This window comes from Scyliorhinus torazame, chromosome 17 (assembly GCF_047496885.1).
Source record: "Scyliorhinus torazame isolate Kashiwa2021f chromosome 17, sScyTor2.1, whole genome shotgun sequence".
Classification (NCBI taxonomy): Eukaryota; Metazoa; Chordata; class Chondrichthyes; order Carcharhiniformes; family Scyliorhinidae; genus Scyliorhinus; species Scyliorhinus torazame.
The window spans coordinates 164962103-164983908 of NC_092723.1; the positions used below are offsets into that span (position 1 = coordinate 164962103).

Genomic DNA, 21806 nt, shown 5'->3' on the forward strand with positions numbered 1-21806 from the left:
CAGAGTGAGAAAGGTGCTGCCAGAGAGGGGAAGGCAGGCAGGGGGTTTGGGTCTCCCGAATCTGTTGTACTACTACGGGGCGGCGAATGTGGAGAAGGTGCGGAGCTGAGTCACAGGGGTTGATTCTCAGTGGGTCAGAATGGAGGAGAGTTTGTGCAGAGGGTCGGGGCTGAAGGCACTAGCAACAGCGCCGCTCCCGACAGCTCCAGAGAAATATTTAAGGAATCCGGTAATAATAGCTTCATTGAAAATCTGGAGGCAGTTTCGCCAACACTTCGGGTTGGGGGCAGGGTCAAGGGAAATGCCGATTCGGGGGAACCACAGATTTGAGCCAGGGAGGTGGGATGGAAGTTTTCAGAAATGGGAAGAGAGGGGGATTAAGACGCTAAAAGATTTGTTTCTTCGGGGTCAGTTTGCAGGATTGAGGGAGCTGGAAGCGAAGTATGGGCTAGAGCAGGGAGAAGTGTTTAGGTACATGCAGGTTCTGGATTTTGCCAGGAAGGAGATACAGAGCTTCCCAGAGGAACCGGCCTCCACATTGCTGGAGGAGGTGTTGACGACAAGGGGACTGGAGAAGGGGGCAGTGTCAGCGGTGTACGGAGCTATTTTGGAAGAGGATAAGGCGCCACTGGAAGGGATCAAAGCAAAGTGGGAGGAAGAGCTGGGAGAGGTTATAGAGGAGGGGGTCTGGTGTGAGGTGCTCTGGAGAGTGAATGGGGGGGTGGGAGGGGCGCTAATCACGTTCATATGTTTTGGTCCTGTCCAAAGCTAGGGGAGTACTGGAAGGAGGTGTTTAGGATAATTTCCAAGGTGGTGCGTGTGAAACTGGACCCGGGCCCCCAGGAGGCCATATTCGGGGTGTCGGACCAGCCAGGGTTGGAAACGTGTGCGGAGGCAGATGTCATAGCCTTCGCCTCGTTGATCGCCTGAAGGCGGATCCTGCTGGGATGGAGAGCAGCCTCTTCACCCAGTGCCCAGGCATGGCGGGGGGACCTTTTGGAATACTTGATCCTCGAGAAGGTTAAGTTCGAACTGAGGGGAAGCTCGGAGGGGTTCTACAAGTCATGGGCACTATTTATTATGCACTTTCAAGAACTGGATAACATCGAACATTAGTTGGGGGAGGGGGGGATGAGAGAGGGTTGGGGGGGGGGGAGGGGGGCTCATTTGTTGATGTAAACATGCGGGCTGATGTTTGGGGGTTGGTGGGCGGATGGGATCGTTGTGATTGTTATGGGGATTGACATATCTTGTTGATTATTGTTCATTGTTAATGGGTGTAAATGCGCGAGAAAATGTGAAAAAGGAGAATAAAAATATTTTATTTTTTTTTTAAAATTGGGAGAAAATTCTGATTAAAAAATGAAATTGGGATAAAATAAAATAAAACAGGGAGTTGATACGGGCAGTTATCTGAGGAGATTTAGAAATGCGAATTAGCATATCAGTGGAAAAAAAAGCATATGTTTACCTATCTGACTTGAGGAAAACAATGAGGCATAGAAGAGGTAACTTCAAAGTGGAGATATAAGGAAATTGACACGTACATGCTAAAAGCTGGATATACAGGGTGAATAATATAAATGGGAAATAATTATATATCCATAGCACAATAACTGTAGAAAGTCTCCCAAAAACAAGTTATTGCTTATGGTCCAAAACTCGAACCGAGCAGATTTTCCTTCACTGAAACCGGTTTTTCCAAACGTGGCCAAATAACTTGTTAATCATCTGCTGAATTTAGCGAATAAAGTTATACAATATTGGATGTTGCTTGGGAACAAAGGGGCATCTCAGAGTTCAGGGAATGTAGGTAGTCGGGAACCAAGGTACCGTAACTTCATGTAATACTGTGTGTCTATAGCCATCACTTTCATTAAGTGTTGTAGTACATTATGGTCATTCTTGTCTTGTGTTTTTTTCTTTTAACTTAATAAATATGCTTTATTAAATTTTCAAAAAAGTATCTTAGCAAAAAAGACACCTGAATTATATATTTCAGTTTTCAAAAATTACAGAACTTGGGTCAGAAAGTAGGCAAATCCAATGAAAATGAAAACAAATAATAGTCACTTAATGCCAATTTGAAGATGCATGTTTGTCAATTATAATTAGTTCTTACATTCTCTGGACCTTCGATGCGACAGTGTTATTATAATGTTGAAGAATCAATGTTTTGTGGCAATTACTTTTTCCTCTCAGTTACACTTTTGTTTTATTTATTACTGAAGGACAAAAGCGTGTCCAAATTTCATGGCTATCCAAATAATCAGAAAAACAAAACCTTAAGCGAGGAGTTAAATGGATGTTCAAGAACGCCTGATGAACTATAAAAGCATTAAAATAAAGAATGTGGTGTTAGCCCAAGAAGACACACAAGAGGGTGAGATCATACTCCTGGGGAATAAATTCTCATCTTTTAATCAGACTGTGACTCAATATTTCAGTTGATGTAATGGACTAACTTATTACACCATCCTTCTTTCTAGTTGGTCACATATGAAATCAGTGCAAATATATCTATTTGTATTAAACAGCAGTATATTAGACTCTTGCAGGATAAAGCTCAGACACAGAATTCCACTGATGGTAGTCAGTGTGTGAAAAGGTCCCAAATGTCAACCACTTCACATTCTTTGTACGTGTGCTGCAGGGGCTACTTGAGGTCAGCCACAGGATAGTATTTTTTGGCCCGAGAGTAAAATGCTTAGGTATGAACAAAGACTGATACTACACAAACTATATGGGTGGCAGTAACAGTATTAACACAGTTGACAACTGACCCAAAATGGAGACCTTGCTCAGGAATTCCTCATACATCTTCCGCTTTCTCAGTGTGCTACCCTGATCACAAAAAAAAAGAAAATATTAAAGTTAGTGGATTTGATTTGTTTCAGCAACTGGTACTTACATTCCGTTGAGCAGTTGAAGCCTATCTGTCTGTTATCTAGCACATAAGCCTTGGGCAAGAACTTTGCCAAAAAGGGAAGACATGCCAATATGTATTCCAAACATGACAAGGAAAATGACAGATTTTTCTGGATAAATGTGCACCCAAGTTAGCCTTTCCAATGTGTTATAATACCACTTTATAATTGAGTTAATTCAAATATCATAACCAGAAAAGTCAGCCAATTACTGCTGATCCCCCATTTCAATTTATTTCACGTTCATTCCTATCTATACAAAAAAAATGTGTACTCATTACATGTAAAGATGTACACATTTCAGATTATTAATCAAGAATTAATTAAACTAATGTAGCTCTTCTTCAAAATCACTGGTTTATGGTTCCCATGGAGAAAAGGGACTAAATTTCAGAATAAAAGCTCCTCCCTAAACAGTGAAATCCCTCAGAATTCTAAAGGATAAAGCTGAATTTGATTTATTTAATGCTCTGATAATTGGTCCTGATTAGAAGGAACAGAAAAAGGTATGTAAATTATAAATCAGAGTTCTATTTTTCCGTTTACATACAAAAACAGGAGGAATCAGAGAATACAATCCCCAAAACACCTGGAATTCCATGTGATAAAAACAGAATTTGACTTACTAGTCACCATAAACCAGCAGCCCTGCTAACCTTTAATTGCATATTTGAACAATTACACTCATTCACACAGGTCAGCAAATCTTCCCTTAACAATAGATATGTATGATTCTACAAGGTTCACTTACTCTAAGCCACCTTTACGTACTAACTGCATAAAGCATGGTATGTCATCAGGGGATGTTTTTAAAGCTAAAAGAGTATACCAAAGGGTCACAGCACTGACATTTTAAATTTTATGAGACCTGACAGGTTATACTCATCCTTTGAACCTAAATACCCTAAAGTTATTCTCCATACTCTTGTGTGTATACATGGTTATTATTAAGGTTTCAGTACTGTTCTCTGCCTGGGGGAGGGTGGGAGAGGAGACACTACAAAAACATGGCGGAAGATTATTTTGATCCAAAATTATATGGCAAAAGAAAATGATCTGCTAGCAAACTGAACTACTTTTAATGAATTAAATGCGGTGTCATATATAATTTATCCAGCAAGAAAATCTCCAAAACCTTAAAGGGAGAACTGTAAATATTGCTCTGGTTTTATTTGTTTGTCATTGTGAAAAAGCATACAGCAAGTGCAGTTTCAGTATTTAATTACATTTTAATTGCCTATTTAGAGTTTCAAGGAAAAGTGAATAAATTTTACAACCGCAATTGCATTTTAGTACATGCAACATGTACAGAATTCATTGTAAATGGCAGAATAAGAAAATGGCATGTATTTGTTGTATGGTGCATAATTTCCTTCCTAGTCTTTAGGCTACACACCATTTAGCTCCCAAATGCAAGTAACCCTTCCCCAATGCTTCGACCAATGATATCCTGAGCCTAACCAGGAAGTAGATGGAAATGGTCTAGAAACAATTCTTATTCCAATTCTTTAATTCAGAGGGCAGCTAACAACCAAAATTGGGAATTTGGTGAAGTTAAAGATCAAATGCACTTCCGGTGACGGCGGGGAGGCAGCCGCACACTGGAGGGCTCCCGCTCGAATAGAAATTTTGGGGTTTTAACGTTTGGTCCCAGGGGCAATGGAGGCTGAAAAAGCTGTAGGAAGGCACAGGGAGGAAAAATGTCCAAGCTTGGGAAAAAAACGGCAGTGAAAAAGGGGGTTAATGCAAGTCCGCCGGTGAGTGGAAAAATCAGCGCAGTAACTGTAAGGAAAGCGGAGGCTGGAGCACCAGGGGAAGCCGCATCGCTCACAGCAGAAGAAATGACCAAAGGAATGGTTGTGGAACTTGAAAAACAGTTCACAAAGCACATGGACGCGATGAAGAAGGAGATGGGAGCAGTATTGAAAGTGCTGGTGGAGGAGGCGATTGCCCCGGTGAGGGCAGCAATATCAAATGCAGCGACGGAGGTGTGGGAGCAAGGTGAGACACTGAAGGAAGTGGAAGAGGTATTATCACAGCACTGTGATCAACTCACCTTGATGGGGAAGGAGATGCGGAAGGTAACAGAGACCAACAAAGGTCTGTGAGCCAAAATGGAAGACCTGGAAAACAGATCCAGGCAGCAGAATCGGAGGATCATGGGTCTGCCCGAAGTGGTGGAAGGCTCGAGGCCCACGGAGTATTTTGCCACGATGTTGGCAGAGCTATTGGGGGAGGGGGACGATCCCTCTCGATACGAACTGGATCGGGCTAATCGGTCGTGGAGGCCTATACCAAAGTCGAGTGAGCCGCCAAGAGTAGTGACTCTGTTTCCGTAGGTACAGCGTGAAGGAGAAGGTCCTGTGCTGGGCAAAGCAGAAGCGGGTGGTGCAGTGGGCTGGAGTTGGTATACGCAACCAGGACTTTACGATGGAGCTGGCGAGGAGGCGGGCTCCCTTCAGCCAGGTGAAGAAGGCACTGTACATCAGCAAGGTGCAGTGCGGCATAGTATATCCAGCTAAGTTGAGGGTGACCTACAAATCCAAGGACTTTTATTTTGGGACGGTGGAAGAGTTTGCGAAGGCAGAAGGACTGTGGCAGAATTGAGAAATGGGACTGAGAGAGGGTCGTGTACCGATGTAGCCTCATGTAACTTTATTTTTTCACTGCGTGTTGGTGTATGTACTAAATGAGTCGATGCTGTATATTTGGACAAGGGAAGAGTTGGGACTTTCATTTGCAATGATGGTTCTTTGGGGCTTGGGTGTGTATGCTGGGGTTGTGTGCTAAAGGGGATTTCTTGATTTTCCCAGGACCAGGCAAGGGGGAAGGAGACCCGGGCGGGGGCCTCAATGCTGGCCAGTTTAAGCTGGCCAGTGAATGGGAGTGAGGTGGGGGGAGGGGCTGCGGACATCGGAACCTGGTAGGACAGGTTTCGGTGAGTCTAGCCGGGGGAAAGAACCGAGGTTGGGGGAGGAGTTTACAAGAGGAAGTGGAGGGGAGGAGCCTGGGGGGGGGGGGGGGGTGTCTACAATTCATGGGTACCATTCACGGTGCTCTTTCGGGGATTGGATGGCATTGAATATTATTGGGGGGGGGGGGGGGGGGGGTTGGACTATATGTGTCAACGGTGACCAGGGGCGATTCCTGATTCCTTTTTCCCTCCTTGGGAGGTTTAGTTTTATTTGATGCTTATATTGTCAGGTGGACCATTATTTGGGGGGTGGTGGGAGGATGGGATCGTTGTTGTTGGTAGGGGGATTGACATTGTATTCGTTACCGTTTACTGTTTGTTGGTGGGGGGGTAAATTATGAACAAAATGGAGAATAAAAATATTTTTCAAAAAACAAAATCAAATTTGTGTGTGACAGCATTTATCTCTGTACCAACAGCACCTCCATCAATACCTTAATTGCCTCAGTCTGTCATCCAGTTTGGGGTGATTCCATTTCATCCAGCTGAATGCTGGGAAGACTAAATTCACCACCTTGACTCACATCACAAATTCCACTCCCTCACACTAATTTCACCCATGCCCAGCAATTATCTCAGGTTGAAGCAGACTTCTCACCATCTTGGTGACCTGTGCAGTCAGAAGTTCAAAATTCCAAACCCTATCAATCACAAACATCACATACTTCCACTTCAGTAACATGACAAGACTTTATTATCTCCTGGCACAATTACTCCAAAACTCTCCTCGTTGGTTTTCCATCCTCCACCCTACAATCACATTGGTTCCCCAAATACCCAAATATTTAAAATTCTGAAGAATCATATTGGACTCAAAACAGTAACTGTTTCTCTCGCCACAGATGCTGCCAAACTTTTCCAGCACTTTATTTTGTGTCAGATTTCCAGCATCCGCAGTGCTTTGCTTTTATTTTACATGAATGTAAAAGTTTTGCTGGTATTTTTAATTCCCTGCATGGCTTCTTCCAACCCTTCTCTGCAAATTCCTATAGCCCCCAAATCCATACTCCTTTCTCCCACCTACCTCTATCCCTCGATTTTGGCACTGTGCAAATCTTTCTGCCACTTGAGCACAATATCTGAAATTCTTCCTTAAACCTCTAACCTCTCTCACTCACTGCAAAATCCATCGCTTTCGCCAAGATTTCTATTGCAACCTGTTCTCTACATTCTCCTTTCCAAGCTTGCTGTCAGTTTTCCATACACATACCCATGTAGTGCATTACATTTGGTTGGTTTTTATGTTAATGGAATTTTAAAGTTGTAGCACCTACCAGTTCCTGGTGTCATGCATCAATGTTCAATGTGATCCATCATAGTGGCACAGGTGATTTTAGAATAATTACCGTTATAAATGAGCAATGTGCATATAATTTAGTTCTGCAGAGTGGCAATTCTAGAGATACAAACAGGTTTGTGCTTAACTTTAATATGACATTAGAAGTGGTCGCCATACTATTAGGACATTAAAGCAAGGTTTTATTTTATTTAAGAACTTCTGATTTAAAAGTTTGAAAAGTATGTCTGGATTTAAGATGTAAAGGATAATGTCTAACTTTTCACTCTTGATGGGGAATTCCCAAGAGGGCATATCATGAATTCTGGTACACATAAATGAACAGCTGCATATCGGCCATAGTGTGCGCCCCAAGTTCCAATATTCCCCTGTTCAATAGTGCAAAGGTAGAAAGTTATCCCTATAATGTTGGCATTTACATTTTTGAGAATACTATCCATTACTGCAAGAGTAATTGATACTTTTTAATTCCACAGGGTATCTTTTTTATGAAATAATAGAGAAAATTTAAAAAATCACGTCCTGGTGTATTATCCATCAAATTTTATTATGCTTTTTAAAGAGTGGATCAAATGAATTGTGGAGGGAACATATAAATCTCATGCTTAACAAAATTGAATGTCAGATAATGCGTAATGCAATTCAGTAACATACGAGAAAAGGTTAGTAACTGATCCTGAAGTTTATTTTTATACTCTCTGTGGCATGTTCCTGGGCCATGGAGCGAGCCCACCATTGGCCGAGGGCGGGATCTTCTGTCAATGAGATTTCCCATTGAATCCACCCACGCTGCCAGGAAACCTGCGCTGTTGGTGGGACTGGAAGATCCTGCCGGTGTGAACAGCCAGAAGATCTGGCCCAAGTTTTCAACTCTGGATTAAAGTCCACAGAATTAGAAAGTAAAATATTTTACTGTGTGCTCTGCTTCAACCTTATCTTGCAAATGTTTTGGGCTGAAAATTATTCACATTTGAAATCTGATACTATTACTGAAGGAACTATTTTCTCTCTTCACTTGAATAGATTTAATTAACTGAGAGAAAAGTTAACTTATGCCAAATCCTCCCAACTGTCTTTCTGTAATTTTCTTTTAGGAAGTTAACTAAAGCTAAAAGTTCTTGCTCAGCGTTTTTTTCTCCCTCTCTCTCCCTTTGTGCCAACCTTTGTCAGATTTCTCCTTTGAACTTGGGTTAAGATTTTACCCTTTAAAATCTTCCAAGCACAAACCAGCATCTGACCATTAAGTTGCATGGAAACCTAGTGCACCAGCAGCCTGTCATCAAATTATCAAGGGAGAAAGTATCATTGAAAATAATCAAATTTTTACCATTAATATTAGAAATCAATAGCTCCAATACTTTGCCAGAATTACAAGCCATTCTCTGAACATTAACAATGATGACCATTCTCAGTATTGAGAATGTCTATGGCAATGGGCTTCAGTACTCTTTTATTTCATCAAGTGGCAATATATTTTGTTTTGTTACCTTCCCATAACACGTACACTTCAGGGACTGCAGCGGTTCAAGAAGGCAACTCACCACTCCTTTCTGAACGGCAACTAGGGATGGGCAATAAATGCTGGCCTAACGAGTGACACCCACATCCCATAAATGAATAAGAAAAAACACATGGTCTGGTGTAAGGAAATGGTTATACAAAAGTGAAAATCTACACTGAAGACAGGCAAGAGTCTAGCCCAAGAACGGAATAATAAATAATCTTTCGTGGTACAAAGTTCAGTTGTAATTTATTTCAAAGTTTATGCTTAATTTAGGATCTCACTTCTATTTTTAACAATAGAAAATTTCACAATAGATGTTTCAAAAGGTCATTTTTAGATAGAAAACAAGCAAATCAATTTCCAATTATTTAGCTGTCAGTTCAACTTTTTATAAAGAGATACTTTTTATTTATGATGTCCACAGTACAATTCAGGCACTATATTTTATATTTGTATGAACTAATTAGGTACAAGTTATACCTTACTGTTTTTATGTGCACAAATAATTTTGTTTGACTAATGATGAATGCAATTAAAAGATTAGTTGTTGGACTGTTGGTAAATGAACACATAATACAAATCCAAAATATTCCAGTCATGCAAAATTCTCAAACGATTAAAGATTTACACGTTTCAGGAATTTGCCAATGAAAATGTTCAAATGGTTTATTCACAATAACTTTTTAACCTTCAGTTTCAGACTGAAAGGAATTTTATTTAAAAATCAACTGATCCCTGAAACTGTAGCAAAATGGGGAGTGACAATGTAATTTAAGACAAACCATTAGAATGCGCCTGTAGCTGTCCCTGTCAATTCCCCACAGCTTGAGGTCTGTCTTGGCCTTGACAGTTGCTGCTCTTGGTGTGCCATAGATCAGAGCAAGCTCTCCAAAACTGCCTCCTTCTCCAATGTTTGTAGCCCATTCTCCATTTACATAGACCTATGCAAAAGAACAACATATGTTAATCTGGAGACCTCGGCTTCTTTCCTTCCCTTTCAAGTCAACTATATTCACAATATTCTTTGCTGTGAAAAATGAACAATATACCAATGGTTTTCTTTGTAAAACACTACGATGAAACATCCTACTTAGTGGGTATAATTTCAAACCTGGGTACACAAGGATACTATTAGCGCTTTAAATGTCAAGTTTCTATGGTTTTTGAATTCATTATTTTGTGTAGTGTTTAACATGTGCAGAATCATAAAGCAGACCTATCTAAATTATTTTAAAATCAAATTATCAAAGTCTATAGAGCTGATCCTATTTAATTTCATTTCTAAGTAAAATGTAGTAATCAATATGTAAAATGCAGATGGGAATTAGGAGAAATACAATGCACTTATAATTACTTATCATATAATAAATATTATGTATAGAATGTTTTGAGCCCGTTACCACTGTCAGGCCCATGCTCACAGATTGGAAAATCTCAGGCAAGCTACCTGAGATTTCTGATGGCACCCAAATTTTCCCAAGGTCTCATCAGTGGACCAGGGCCTCAAGAAATTCCATTGCATATCTTCATGTGCACAACTTACAACTGTAATAATATAAAAGACATTACTCCTAAACCTTTGTATGTACCTTTGAACATAAGCAACTTTATAAATGAAAATCAAGATACATATTAGCCCCAATATACTTTTGTATCAAAATGTTTTGTTCACATGATTTGCAGAATGTGTGTACGTAGCAAATTACTTGATGGGATATCTCATTTTAAGTGTGAAGCATTAATTTACAAAACACTCGTCAAAAATTTCTTTCCTGAAGTAAGTCACTTTGGGGGAAAATGTTTTACAGGTTATTACTCCACCATGTTTAGAAACGTTAGCCTCAATATACAGATACATTATTCAATCTAGATTCAATTTCAGCCTGGTGACAGGAGAAGGAAGAGAATGGATATACTGCTTTAAGCGTGAGTGGAGGTTTAATTTAATATAGCTGCTAGTCTTGCACTTTGATTACAGTGCTAGCATATATATATATATTAGAAAGTGCGTTCCTAAAGGGGATCTTGAGATCAGAGGCATTAATCAAACACAAATGCGTACGACTTGAGAGAAAATATCCTCACTTTCCATGAGCAGTTTTCAGAAATAAACCAATGACATCTCTTGGACAAACTACTGTTTGATTTTTAAATTAGATACGCAAGTGTTGTAGTAGTACAGACAATTTAAAATATAGATTTCTCTCTCTCTACAGAGCAACAATATGAATTACAAAAGAGTTTGTGGCACTGCTAGCTACCTGGATGTCCTCAATTCAATCAACTACATAGACTAAAGGCACCAAGTACTTTAAGAGAACCATACTTGCTTCTGCAGAAATTATTCAATTCCTAGCAGGTGGCCTGCAACATCATGACAATTTTGTTCCTAATACAAAGGGTCACATTTTTATTTATATACCACTGCTAAACTGGAAGCGGAAAAATTAAGAATCATGCCTCAGTAGTTCAGTAAATAAATGCACTACCCTGTCATACTGAGCAATATAAGTTAGAAAGACCCTAGGTTCAATTAATGGTCTGCACTGATTTCACTGACCTCAGTTCTGTTAAAGGCTGGAGACTAAAATTGTCCTTCGGCTGTGCATAAGAAAAAAAAGTGAGTTTTTCCATTTTGTTTGCCACTTCGAGAGCACTTCTGAAAAAGCGTGCGAGTCAGGTCAATTATGACCTCATCATAGAATTTACAGTGCAGAAGGAGGCCATTTGGCCCATCGAGTCTGCACCGGCTCCTGGAAAGAGCACCCCACCCAAGGTCAACACCTCCACCCTGTCCCCATAACCCAGTAACCCCACCCAACACTAAGGGCAATTTTGGACACTAAGGGCAATTTATCATGACCAATCCACCTAACCTGCACGTCTTTGGACTGTGGGAGGAAACCGGAGCACCCGGAGGAAACCCACGCACACACGGGGAGGATGTGCAGACTCCGCACAGACAGTGACCCAAGCCGGAATCGAACCTGGGACCGTGGAGCTGTGAAGCAATTATGCTATCCACAATGCTACCGTGCTGCCCTAAACTGACCTCATTGAATGGTGGTGTAGACTCGGTGGACCAAATGGCCTAAGTTCAAAGATATAGCCTACTTTTGTTCCTACGTCTTATGGAGTGCACAAGTGGTCCTAAGTTTCACCTTCTTCCATCAATCCACCACCTACTTTGCAAACCAAAGGTTTAGTGCCGCTTATACACTATTACTCAATTTATTTCAATTTTTCTCCTGCTCTTCTCAATGGTTTCTATGGGCTTTGGCCCGTCATATCCTGGGTCCGACGAAAGCCTACGGAATCGGGGATCTGGTTTTCCTAGAAGCCTTCGGAGAATATGTGCTCCTCCGCTGAAAGGGGGCAGAGCTTTCGAGGACTTCTGGTATTAAGCTAGCTGGCTCAGAACCGGCCGGTACTCACTCGAAGGAGTGGCTTGTATAGAAGTCTCTAAAACAAACTTAAATAAACCTCCTGTTTATCCTGCAACCCGATGTGGACTCCTTCCTTTGGGGATGGTTATAATAGGTTACAAGCCGATATCGGATGGATGTCTTCCATTCACTTTTTTCCTCAAGGTGAGGCCTTCAGGTGGGTACATTCTTTTCCTTCAGCTTGTAAAGATCTTCACTGTGGACTCACGGAGCTAACAGGCAACTGGCAGCAGAGAGAGGGAGAAAAGACAGTTCCTCTTCCTTTGAAGGAAAAAGGCTTCTGGAATGTTCACTCTGTAAAAAACACTGAAAGGAACCAATCTCTGACTGTTGTCAGGCAGAACACTGTCCCTGGCTAACCCACCAGTTGCCAGTTAGCCAATCGAACCGTCCTCCTCAAAAAACAGTACCCAGGATTTGCTTACCGCAGAAGAGTCTGATTTCTCCTCTCCAAAATACCAGACCTCGGAACTCACTGCCCTGGCAAATACTCTTGTGCTTAAACGCACATTCTGATTATGAGTCCATGAGCCAAAAATAAGAAAGTAAAAGAAATGGGAACAAAGAAAATAAATAGGAAGAACACTTACAATGTGTGCGTGGTTTAATTAAGCTGGGGAAATGTTAATAGAGTCAACTTGTCTGACATATTGAGAGATAAAAGGGGTAAAGGTACTAAATGCATGCATTGTAATAAGAGGTCATGTGAAGTGGGTTTTTAAATAAATTGGTTGGGTTTAGGAATTTGCATATGGAGATAGATTGAGATTTGGCTTTTCGATTGTTAAATTTCGTTGGGAATAAGGGGCTTATACAACTTAAAGGTTTCATAAGCAAACAAGGGATTTGTCGAAAGGGGAGGCAACTGGAAAACATGAAAGATTTTTATGTTTTAGAAAAGTTTATTTTTATTCATTCAAGGGATGTAGGCTTTCCTGGCTGGACCAGCAATAATTGCCCATCCCTAATGGCCCGTGAGAAGGTGGTGGAGAGCTGTCTTCTTGAACCACTGCAGTCCATGTGATGTAGGCACACCCACAGTGCTGTTAGGGAAGGAGTTTCAGGATTTTTACCTGGTGACAATAAGGAAACAGCAATATCACAATGGCAATATCAATATCAAGATGACCAAGTCAAGATGGTGAGTGGTTTGGAGGGGAACCCTCCAGGTGGCAGTATTCCCACATGTCTGCCGCCCATGTCCTGCTAGATGGTAGCAGTTGTGGGTTTGGAAGGTGCTGTCGAAGAAGCTTTAGTGAGTTCCTGAAGTGCATCTTGTAGATGGAACACACTTCTGCTACTGTACATCAGTGGTGGAGGGAGTGATTGTTTGCGGATGGGGTGCTAATCAAGCAGGCAGCTTTGTCCTGGATGGTGTCAAGCTTCTTGAATGTTGGAGCTGCACTCATCCAGGCAAGTGGAGAGTATTCCATCATATTCATGGCTTTTGCCTTGTAGATTGTGGACAAGCTTTGGGGAGTCAGGAGATGAGTTATTCACCACAAGATTCCTCTTTTTTTAATAAATGTTTTATTAAAGCTTTTCCAACCAACGTTTTTACATAACAAAGATAGAAGTACAAATAATAATAAAAATAAAAATAAACAAGAATTATTAAACAGAACAAGGTGGGTGTTGTCTTCATATAAAACTTACATTATATCAACAGTTCCCCCCCCCCCCCTGCAAGGATGCTGCTGCTGACAATTACTGCTCCCCTAGAAAGTCAAGGAAAGTCAAAGAAACACCTTGATGGTGTTCTCCACTGCCGGGAGAACACCATCAAGGACCCTCTCAAGGCGAACTTTATTCGCTCCAGGCTGAGGAACCCCGCCATATCGCTAACCCAGGTCTCCACACTCGGGGGTTTCGAGTCCCTCCAATTAACAAGATCCGTCTCCGGGCTACCAGGGAGGCAAAAGCCAGTACCTCGGTCTCTTTCGTTTCCTGCACTCCCGGATCCTCCGACACCCCAAATATCGCTACTGTTGGACTCGCCTTCACCAGAGTGTCCAAAATCCTGGACATCAACCACGCAAACCCCTGCCAGAATTCCTTAAGCGCCGGGCATGCCCAAAACATATGGGCATGGTTCGCCGGACTCCCTGCACATCTCGGGAACCTGTCCTCCACCCCAAAAAACGTACTCATTCTTGCTACCGTTATATGTGCCCGATGCACCACCTTAAACTGAATTAAGCTGAACCTGGCACATGATGAGGAGGAGTTCACCCTGCCCAGGGTGTCGGCCCACAGGCCCTCATCCAGCTCCTCCTCCCACTTGCCCTTCAACTCCTACACTGAGGCTTACTCCACCCCCTGCAGCTCCTGAGAAATGTCCGACACTTTCCCTCCCCTACCCAGATGCCAGAAACCCTGTCCTGGATCCTACGCGGGGGCAGCAGCGGAAATGTCCCCACCTGTTTTCTAAGAAAGTCCCGAACCTGGAGGTACCTGAACGCATTCCCTGGGGGTCGGCCGAACTTCTCCTCCAGCGCCTGCATGCTGGGGAAAGTCCCATCTATAAACAGGTCCCCCATCCTCCTAATACCTGCCCTATACCAGCCTTGGAACCCCCCATCCATCCTACCTGGAGCAAATCTATGGTTATTCCGTATTGGGGTCCACACAGAGGCCCCCTCCTCCTGCCTGTGTCTCCTCAACTGCCCCCAAATCCTCAGTGCCTCCGTCACCACCGGACTTGTGGTGTATCGCGCCGGTGAGAACGGCAGCGGAGCCGTGACTAGTGCCCCATGGCTGGTGCCTTTGCATGACGCCGCCTCCAGCCGCCCCCTCCTCCATCATCCACTTCCTAATCATGGCCACATTGGCCGCCCAATAATAGCAGCAGAAGTTCGGCAGAGCCAGTCCCCCCGCCCCCCCGCCCCCCCCCCCCCCCCCACCCACCCCGCGGCTACGCTCCAAGAATGCCCTTTTAACTCGCGGGGTTTTATTCACCCACACAAATCCCGTAACAATCCTATTCACCCGCTTAAAAAAGGACTTGGGGATGAAAATGGGGAGGCACTGAAAGACAAAGTGGAACCTGGGGAGAACCGTCATTTTCACAGTCTGCACCCTTCCCGCCAGGGAAAGCGGGAGCATATCCCACCTTTTAAACTCTCCCTCCATCTGCTCCACGAGCCGGGTTAAGTTGAGCCTGTGCAGGGCATCCCAGTTCCTGGCCACTTGTATCCCCAAGTACCGAAAGCTCCTCTCCACTATCTTGAGTGGGAGCTCCCTCAGTCTTTCCTCCTGGCCCCTAGCGGGACCACAAACAGCTCACTCTTCTCCACGTTCAATTTGTACCCCGAGAAGCTCCCAAAGTCCCCCAGGATCCGCATGACCTCCCCCATCCCCTCTAGCGGGTCCGAAATGTACAACAACAGGTCATCCGCGTAGAGGGAGACCCGGTGTTCCTCCCCCCCGTGCACCAGCCCCCTCCAATCCCTTGAAGTCCTGAGCGCAATGGCCAACGGCTCAATTGCCAGGACACACAGCAACGGGGACAGGGGACACCCTGCCTCGCACCCCCGGTGCAGCCTGAAAAACTCCGACCTTAGCCAGTTCGTGGACAGGGGCCTGATACAGCAGCTTGACCCACCCTATGAATCCCTCACCGAATCCAAACTTGCTTACGCCTCCCACAAATACTCCCACTCCACCCTGCCAAAGGCCTTCTCCGCGGCCATTGCAGCCACCACTTCCGCGGCCATTGCAGCCACCACTTCCGCATCCCCCCCCTCCGTGGGCATCATGATAATATTCAGGAGCCGCCTCACATTCATGTTCAGCTGCCTGCCCTTGACGAAACCCGTCTGTTCCTCCCCAATCACTCCCGGGACACAGACCTCTATTCTAGTGGCCAGAATTTTTGCCAACAGTTTGCCGTCTACATTCAGGAGTGATATCGGCCTGTAGGACCCACACTGAAGCAGATCCCTCTCCTTCTTCAAGATAAGCAAAATCAATGCCTGCGACATCGTCGGAGGGAAGGTCCCTCTCTCCTTTGACTCATTGAAGGTTCTTAGCAGGAGCAGGCTCGGTAGCTCGGAGAACTTCTTATAAAATTATACAGAGAAGCTGTCCGGACCCGGGGCCTTGCCCGACTGCATGCTTGCCAGCACCCTGACTACCTCCTCCAACTCAATTGGGACCCCCAATCCCTCCACCCGCTCCACTTCCACCCTCGGGAACCTCAACCGGTTCATAAACTGCCTCATCCCTTACCCCTCCCCAGGGGGTTCCGACTCGTATAATTTCACGTAGAACTCCCTGAAGACTTAATTGACCCTCTCTGGGCTCAGCACCATGTTGCCCTCCTTATCTCATACTCCCTCAATCTCTCTAGCCGCCTTCCTCTTGCGCAGCTGGTGCGCCAGCATCCTACTCGCCTTCTCCCCATACTCATAGACTGCCCCTTTCACTTTCCTTAATTGCGCCTCCGCCTTCCCCGTGGTCAGCAAGTCGAACTCCGCCTGAAGTTTTCGGCGTTCGTTCAGCAGCTCCCCCTCTGGAGCCTCCGTGTATCTCCTGTCTACCCGGAGTATCTCTCCCACCAGCCTCTCCCTCTCCGCCCTCTCCTTCTTCTCTCTGTGGGACCTGATGGAGATTAACTCTCCCCTAACGACGGCCTTCAAAGCCTCCCACACCACTGCCACCGTTACCTCCCCTGTGTCATTTGCTCCCACATAGTTCTCAATGCTCCTCCTTATCCGCCCACACACCTCCTCATCCGCCAGCAGCCCCACATCCAGTCTCCAGAGAGGGCACTGACCCCGCTCCGCCCCCAGCCACAGTCCACCCAGTGTGGGGCATGGTCCGAGACCGCAATGGCCGAGTATTTGACCCCCTCCACCCTCGGGATCAGCACCCTACTCAACACAAAGAAGTCTATCCGCGAATAGACTTTATGGACGTGGGAGAAAAAGGAGAACTCCTTCGCCCTTGGCCGCAAAAACCTCCACGGGTCCACATCCACCATCTGGCCCATGAACTCCCACAGGGCCCTGGCCGCTGCCGGCCTCCTTCCCGCCCTGGACTTATAACGGTCCAAAATCGGGTCCAAGACCATATTAAATTCCCCTCCCATAATCAGGTTACTTGATTCCAAGTACAGAATCCTACCCAACACGCGCCTCATGAAGTCCGCATCGTCCCAATTTAGGGCATACACATTCACTAGCACCTTCCGGGCCCCCTGCAGCTTGCCACTCACCATTATATACCTACTCCCCTTGTCCACCACGATGCTCCCCGCCTCAAATGCCACTCGCTTACTAACCAAAATTGCCATCCCTCTGGTCTTTGAGTCTAACCCAGAGTGAAACATCCTTTCTTGAGCCTCGTCTGGTCCGCGAGCTTTAAGTGCATCTCTTGCAATATGGCCACGTCCGCCTTCAACCCCTTTAAATGCGAGAACACGCGGGACCTCTTGACTGACCCATTCAGGCCACTCACGTTCCACGTGATCAGCCTGGTCGGGGGGTTGGCCAGCGCCCTCCATCCTGTCGACCAACCATCTCCCTTTTCTGGCCAGCCACGTGCCCCCGCCTCCCGATTCCAGCCCTCCCCTCGGTGGCCCCCCAGCCTGACTCTCCATCCCCCTCACCTGGCTCCCCTTCAATCAGCACAGCAGCACCCCCCCTGCCAAGCATCCGCTTAGCTCTGATTTCCCCCCCCACTATGCTTCCGTGAGTCAGCTCGCCCATGCTGACCCGGGCCGCTCCCGCCTCGATATGCCGACCCTAAACTGGTTGCCTCCTTCGGGCCACCCAACCCCCTCCCACGCAGGGTAGAGGGGCAAGCGCCAACCGGGACCTTCCCGTGCGCCGGACAACCCGTCCTGGGCGTTTCCCGCCCCCTAAAACCAAGCCCCTGAAAAACAAAACAAACAACAAAACCACCAACCAAACTGGAGCAGACAAGCAAATAATCTTATGCTTTACTAGCCATCTTACCCTCGGTCCACCCCCACCCGCACATTTCACCCCCATATAACTGTCCCTTAGTTCAGGTCCAGCTTCTCGTGCCTGATGAACGACCATGCCTCATCCGGCGTATCAACATAATGGTGCCTGTCCTGGTATGTTACCCAGAGTCTCGCCTGATGAAGGAGCCCAAACTTCACCTCTTTGTTGTGGAGGATCGCCTTAGCCCGGTTGAACCCCGCACACCTCCTCGCCAACTCAGCTCCCAAGTCCTGGTAGATGCGGATCTCGCCGTTCTCCCACTTACTGCTCCGCTCTTTCTTCGCCCATCGCAGGACTCGCTCCCGGTCTGTCAAACGATGAAACCGTATCACCATCGCCCTCGGCGGCTCGTTCACCCTCGGCTTTCTGGCGAGGACCCGGTGTGCTCCATCCAGCTGCAAGGGCCGCGGGAAGGCCCCCGCGCCCATCAGCGTCCCCAACATCGTGGTCATGTACGTGTTCGCGTCCGCCCCCTCCGCTCCTTCGGGAAGGCCCAGGATCCGCAGATTATGGCTCCGAGACCTGTACTCAAGATCATCTAGCCTCTCTTGCCATCACTTACGTAGCGCCTCGTGCGCCTCCGCCTTCACCGCCGGGCCCAGGATCTCATCCTCATTCTCCGCCACCTTCCTCCTCACCTCCTTGATCTCCTTCGCCTTCTGGGCCACCACACTCCTCTCCATGGAGGCCAACATCTCCGTTTTAAGCTCCATAAAGCAGTTTTTTTAGGAATTCTTGTTGTTCTTTGGCCCACTGGGCCCATACCTCCTGATCTTCTCCGGCCGCCATTTTGTCTTCTCGGACCTTCTCTACCTTTTTCCCCGTGTTTGCGCGTCTGCCGGTCCCACTCCTAGTTCTCTCCATGCAGCACCGGGGGAAACCTCTCCAGCGCTCGTTCCCACACCAGTCTCAGCCTCCAAATGCCGCCACCGTCCCGTTCAGCGGCCCAAAATACCGACCTCAGCGGGAGCTGCCGTGAACGCGCGACCTAGCAGGTCATGGCCGCCACCGGAGGTCCCACCACGAGATTTCTAACGTTTCATCTGCTGTAACATTTATATGGCTAGTCCAGTTAAGTTTCTGGTCAATGGTAATCTCTCTCCTCCCAACCCCCCCCCCCCCTCAAGATGTTGATAGTGGGCGATTCAATGATGGTAATGCCATTGAATGTCAAGTAGCAATGGTTAGATTCTCTCTTGTTGGAGATGGTCATTGCGCGACACTTGTTTGGTGCAAATAGTACTTTCCACTTATCAGCCCAAGCCTGGATATTGTCCAGATCTTGCTGCATTTGGATATGGACTGTTTCAGTATCTGAGGAGTCACAAACAATACTGAGCATTGTGAAGTCATCAGCGAACATCCCACTTCTGGCCTTGTGATGGAAGGAGGGTCATTAATGAAGCAGCTGAAGATGGTTGGACCTCGGACATTAACCTGAGGAACTCCTGCAGTGATGTCCTGGAGCCGAGATGAGTGACCACCAACAACCACAAGCAACTTGCTTTGTACTAGGTATGTCAATGAACAGATGATTGCTAAGCAAGTGCTACTTGATAGCACTGTGCATGACACCTTCTACCACTTTACTGATGATCGAGAGCAGACTGTTGGGGCAGTAATTGACCAAGTTAGATTTGTCCTGTTTTTTGTGTGTATGTTGTACCTGGGCAATTTTCCACATTGATGGGTAGATGACAGTGTTGTAGCTGTACTGGAACACACCATGATGGATGCTATTCTCAATGTGAACATGGGACTTTGTTTCCACAAGAACTATGCGGTGATCACTCATACTGAGACTGCCATGGAGGGATGCATCTGTGTCAGGCAGGCTGGTGAAAATGATGTCAAGTATGTGATGTGTTGGGTAAACTGGGTCTCCGAGGGCTGCGATTACTGTAGCAGATAGAGAGATGGGCTTCCAACACTTGAAGAAATGCAACTCTATTTTATTAAACTCTTAACTATTAAACATGCTTGAACTGTGGGTTGACACTATGCTGAGTTGACTGGAGACCTAAGGCTAACCTGACCAGACTATCTCACTACCACATAGTGGATGTTCTAGTTATTGCTCACAGGCTCCGACTGTCTCAGAGGCTGCATCCCAAGAGCACGGGAAAACTAGTGCCCCCTGGTTATATAGTGGCCGTGTCCTGTCTGATGATTGGCTGCTGTGTTCTGTATGTTCATTGGTCATCCTTTGTGTCACTCACTGTCGGTCTGTGCACCATCATATACTTGTGTGTATATTATGACATCTCCCCTCTTTCAAAAAATGTGTGTATGTGTCGATAAATAGTGGGTGTGTGTATGAGCCTGACTATTCCTGAGGAATCAGCAGGCGAGGCGGGACATCACGTTCAGGTGGCGAGCGTGGAAGCAGCCACAGTGCCCGCCTATTACGGCGAAGAAAAGAGCCATCATGCATGCGAACGAGAAATGATCTGGGGGCCACTTGCTTGACCCACTACAGCTGTGGCAGATCAGCCACCGTCAGGTAGCTGAACACAAACTCGGTCAGCAGGGACCAGAGCAGGGAGATCTGTGGCGTGGGCATCATACGCTGACTTGCATCGGGCCCGAGTTGCATTTTTTGCAGGACCGGAAAATTGTCAAGGTCCGGGACGTGGATAGCTGGCACCATCGTCCGTAGTGTGCGGTTCATTAGCAGCTGTGCTGGGGACAGGCCAGCAGACAAAGGAGTCGCCCTGTAGGCTAGCAGTGCCAGGTGAAAATCTGAACCCGAATCAGCAGCTTTACACAAGTCTTTTTACAATGTGTACCCCCTTTTCTGCTTTCTCATTTGACTGGGGGCTTGAAGTGACGTGCGTGAAATTGTATCGTCGGGCAAAATCCGTCCACTCCTGGCTGAAGAAGCGTGGGCCATTATCTGTCATGACCGTAAGTGGAATGCCATGACGGGCAAAGGTCTCTTTGCACGCCCTGAAGACTGTTGCTGATGTGAGGTCATGCAGTCTGACCACCTCGAGGTAATTTGAAAAATAGTCCACGAGGAGGACGTAGTCCCGGCCTTTTGCGTGGAAGAGATCAATACCAACCTCGGTCCATGGGGACGACACCAGTTCATGCGGCTGCACGATGCTCGGGGCGATGATGGGCGCGGAGGCCCCTTCGAGGTCGCTGGAGCTGTGACGGGGCACACCGGGTGCTGGCGAGGAAGCCCAAGGCAAATGAGCCGCCAAGGGCGATGGTGGTGAGATTTCACCGGTTCACGGACAGAGAGAGGGTCCTGAAATGGGCCAAGAAGGAGCGGAGCAGCAAGTGGGACAATGCAGAGATCCGAATATACCCGGGCTGGAGCACGGAGGTTGCTAATCGGAGAGCGGGTTTCAACCGGGCCGGGGTCAGCAGGCGTCAGCTGACTTACGGGAGTGATATGGGGGGGGAGCAAAAAAAACCCTCCAATCCTGATAACGTGGAACATGAGGGGCCTGAATGGGCCGGTGAAGAGGGCTCGAGTGTTCGCGCACTTGAAGGGACTGAAGGCAGACGTGGCTATGCTCCAAGAGACACACCTGAAGGTGGTGGACCAGGTCAGGTTAAGAAGGGGATGGGTAGGACAGGTATTTCACTCGGGACTGGACGCGAAGAATAGAGGGGTGGCAATTTTGGTGGCATGTGTCATTTGAGGCCAAGACTATCGTAGTGGATAATGGAGG

General features: G+C 46.2%; 1 protein-coding gene and 1 long non-coding RNA gene across 4 annotated transcripts in view; one reads left to right on the plus strand and one right to left on the minus strand.

The window, feature by feature from the left end:
* prkar1b (protein kinase, cAMP-dependent, regulatory, type I, beta) overlaps positions 1-21806 on the minus strand; it is a 375815-nt gene that overhangs the window by 90171 nt on the left and 263838 nt on the right. For all 3 annotated transcript variants that reach the window (XM_072481561.1, XM_072481563.1, XM_072481564.1), the window contains 2 exons: positions 9485-9643; positions 2784-2844 (listed from right to left, as the gene is read on the minus strand). In XM_072481561.1, coding sequence (XP_072337662.1) covers positions 2784-2844; positions 9485-9643 — 220 coding nt within the window. The remainder of the gene's footprint in view (positions 1-2783; positions 2845-9484; positions 9644-21806) is intronic.
* Positions 19566-21806, plus strand: part of LOC140394364 (uncharacterized) — a 64002-nt gene continuing 61761 nt past the window's right edge. The window contains exon 1 of the long non-coding RNA XR_011935865.1: positions 19566-19635. This is a non-coding gene — a long non-coding RNA (uncharacterized lncRNA). The remainder of the gene's footprint in view (positions 19636-21806) is intronic.